Below are 2,894 nucleotides of genomic sequence, written 5' to 3' on the forward strand. Positions count from 1 at the left end.
TTGTAACAAATAATATAATATACATAATTTTTAAGTATTAATCTCTTCTAATTTTAAATCACATTTTAATCACAATATTATCGCATTTCTTTGGATTGATTCATGCTAATACAACACTCAAAAGTAATATAATTTGAAAAATAATCAAAATAAAGAATTAAATATCGTTTTGAAAAATAATTGGTATATTTTCAATCGAGATGCAATCTTTCTCAATGCAAATATTTGAGTTAAGTACACTATCGATTGTCGTTTCAATCGTATCATGTGTTGTAGGTATATCGACTTGGTTGGATTGTAATTTTAATTTTTTTTTATCAATTTTTATAGGCTTCGTCACCTTCATGTTCGATATCACTTTTGGCTTCGATACTTTTTTTTCCAGAGTCTCTTTTTTAATATTTTTAACTTTCTCAGCAAGTATTTGCTGAAAGTAATCATCCGATGTAATAACGGCACTCTTTCCCTTCCTAGATTTCAATACCCTTGTTTGATTTTTATTAGTTTGTCTAATATTATTATTGCACTGATTCGTCACATCGCCTAATGGACTATCTGATAAGGCCTGAACAGGCTGTACGAAGCTGTCTTCAACCAGACAACTCCTTGTCGTTAACTCTAAAGAGGAACTCTCCGTAGGACTAGGTGCGCAAACTTGTTTATTTCGTGGTTGGATAGAATTTGCATGCTTTGATGGTCAAGTAACTGATTATAGTTTAGGTTGTTTGAATTATTGTCTTCATTTTGCGTCATATCACACATGTCACTTATTATATTCTGACTAGACGTATTTTCTGCTTGACTAGTATGACATAATTTTATTTCGTAACCAGGAGGCAGCGAAGAATTCTGTAAAAATGAACATTCAAAGTTAACAATAATTAATTTAATTAATTTTTTGTCACTAGGTATTTTTTACCAGATATTTGATCAAAGGAGTAAGAGGTATTAAGATATTATCTGTAAATGACGTGACCGGCTCATTTTCTTGGTTGCTCTGTAATTTACTTTGGGATTTCTTATTAAGATCACGTACATCACCAACTAAATTTTGTAGAACTTGTGAGTACTGTGATACAGATCCATTGACATCTGTAAAACAAGGACTCAGCGAAAATTTAAATATTCAGCGTTTTTTAATTATTTTGCACTTAAAAGCAGGAAAAGAAATAATATACCTTCGTTGCCTGTAACTGATTCCTCAGAGTTAAGTTGACTATTTGTCTGAGGTAGGTCAGCAAAGTCTGATGGAGAAAAAACACACGGGTTACATGGATATATTCCAGTTTTTCGAAAAGAGTTTATGGCAGTCTCCATTCTCCCTGCTTTAATAAATGCTGCTCCAAATAAACGAAAAATATTTTTCATTTTTGGTACACCACCTTCTCGCTGATAAGCATTGACTTCATCGGTGTAATTTTTGCTTAACGGTTTCATGAAGCCTACGTCTAAGGGTTGTAAGCGGTGCGTGCAGTGCGGCGGAAAGCAAATAATTACAACTCCGTTATCTCGTGCTAGATATAATACATCTAGATTTTTAATATGCGATGCATGACCATCAAGAAGAAGGAGCACGGGATTATCTTTTGATGCATGAGAGAAATCAATGAATTTTTTAAACCACCGAGTAAATATTTCAAACTGCATCCATCCACTTTTATGGAATTCTGCCCAAGCACCATCAGGCTTCCCCTCTAAGAACTGAGTATTTTCATTGACTCTAGGGAAAATCAACATTGGTGGCATAAATACCCCTGCAGCTGACATACAAATTTCAGCTGTCACGGTTTCACCTCTCTCTGCAGCAACTAATCCTCCAACTTGCCGCATTCCTTTTGGAGACACCACCTTCGACGAGGATTTAGGAACGACAGAAATTCCTGTTTCGTCCACATTGTATATATTTTGAGGTTCAAAATTATACAAGTTCATGGTTTCTTGGAGAATCGAAAAAAATTCATGGACTGCTTGCTGGTTGAAACCATGAGCTCTAGCCACTGAAGTATGCTCAGTTTTTCGCAATGATAATTGGTTTCTTTCCATAAAATTTCTAAACCACTCAATGCCAGCAAGACCTATAAATATTAATTGTTTTCTATATGAATACAGAGAACATTCTTCATAGTCTTTATAAACAAAAAATGCACATAGGTAGGTAATCTTGGACCTAAACATGTAGATAAACACACATTATTGTACGTATTACCTGCAGCACGATCAAATTTGTTAGGTACTTGTAGATGAGTGGCAAAATCGAAAGCCAGTTTCCTAACATCGTACGATGAGAGGCCCATCATCCTTCGTTGCATATCACAAATGTGTTCTTTTAAAGCTGTCTCTTGCTCAGCAGAAAAAACAGTTGTGAATCTAGTCACTGCTGTACAAATATAAGTTTCAATTCACCTCTGTGTATTTATTATTTTTTAAATAAACTATTTACTTTTAACATTGGAAGAGGGCTTAGATGACTCTTGGTACTTTCTTTGCAAAGTGCTTCTGGGAATTCCAAGTTCAGCTGCACAACTTTTAATGGATTTTCCATTTTTGATACGTTTAATGGCAATTTCCACATCACCATCAGTCCAAGAACGCTTTGTGCTCTTTGAACAATAGTTTCGAACCATTACTCTTACTTTATAAACTATTTGAAAAATTACATAAAAAAATCAACAAAAATAAGAATAAATAGCCTAACCTATAAATTGTGACAGCTGACAGCTAACCACATACAACTGGTATACCTATACCTACAAATAGCAGACGCTCGATGCGGAACTGCTTTTTTGCTCGGGCCCATTTGCGCCCCACCTCGGTGCCCATTCCCACCCTCGCAACACATATTTTTTATTTATTAATAACTCTTTTATTACAAGTAAAAAAAAAATAAAAAAAAT

The 2,894-nt window shown here is 34.3% G+C and overlaps 1 protein-coding gene across 1 annotated transcript; it reads right to left on the reverse strand.

Moving 5' to 3' along the window:
• Positions 1–618: 618 nt before the first annotated feature.
• On the reverse strand, positions 619–1,842 carry LOC149375848 (uncharacterized). Its single transcript, XM_089597102.1, has 3 exons — positions 1,179–1,842; positions 920–1,092; positions 619–849 (listed from the first exon to the last, which is right to left on the reverse strand). The coding sequence occupies exons 1-3, from the start codon at positions 1,828–1,830 to the stop codon at positions 619–621; spliced, it is 1,056 nt and encodes a 351-aa protein (XP_089453228.1). The 5' UTR covers positions 1,831–1,842.
• Between the last annotated feature and the right edge of the window lie 1,052 nt (positions 1,843–2,894).

Source organism: Copidosoma floridanum, unplaced genomic scaffold (genome assembly GCF_036245765.1).
Source record: "Copidosoma floridanum isolate Cflo_tuat_1 unplaced genomic scaffold, Cflo_Japanese_pri ptg000004l, whole genome shotgun sequence".
NCBI classification, from domain to species: domain Eukaryota; kingdom Metazoa; phylum Arthropoda; class Insecta; order Hymenoptera; family Encyrtidae; genus Copidosoma; species Copidosoma floridanum.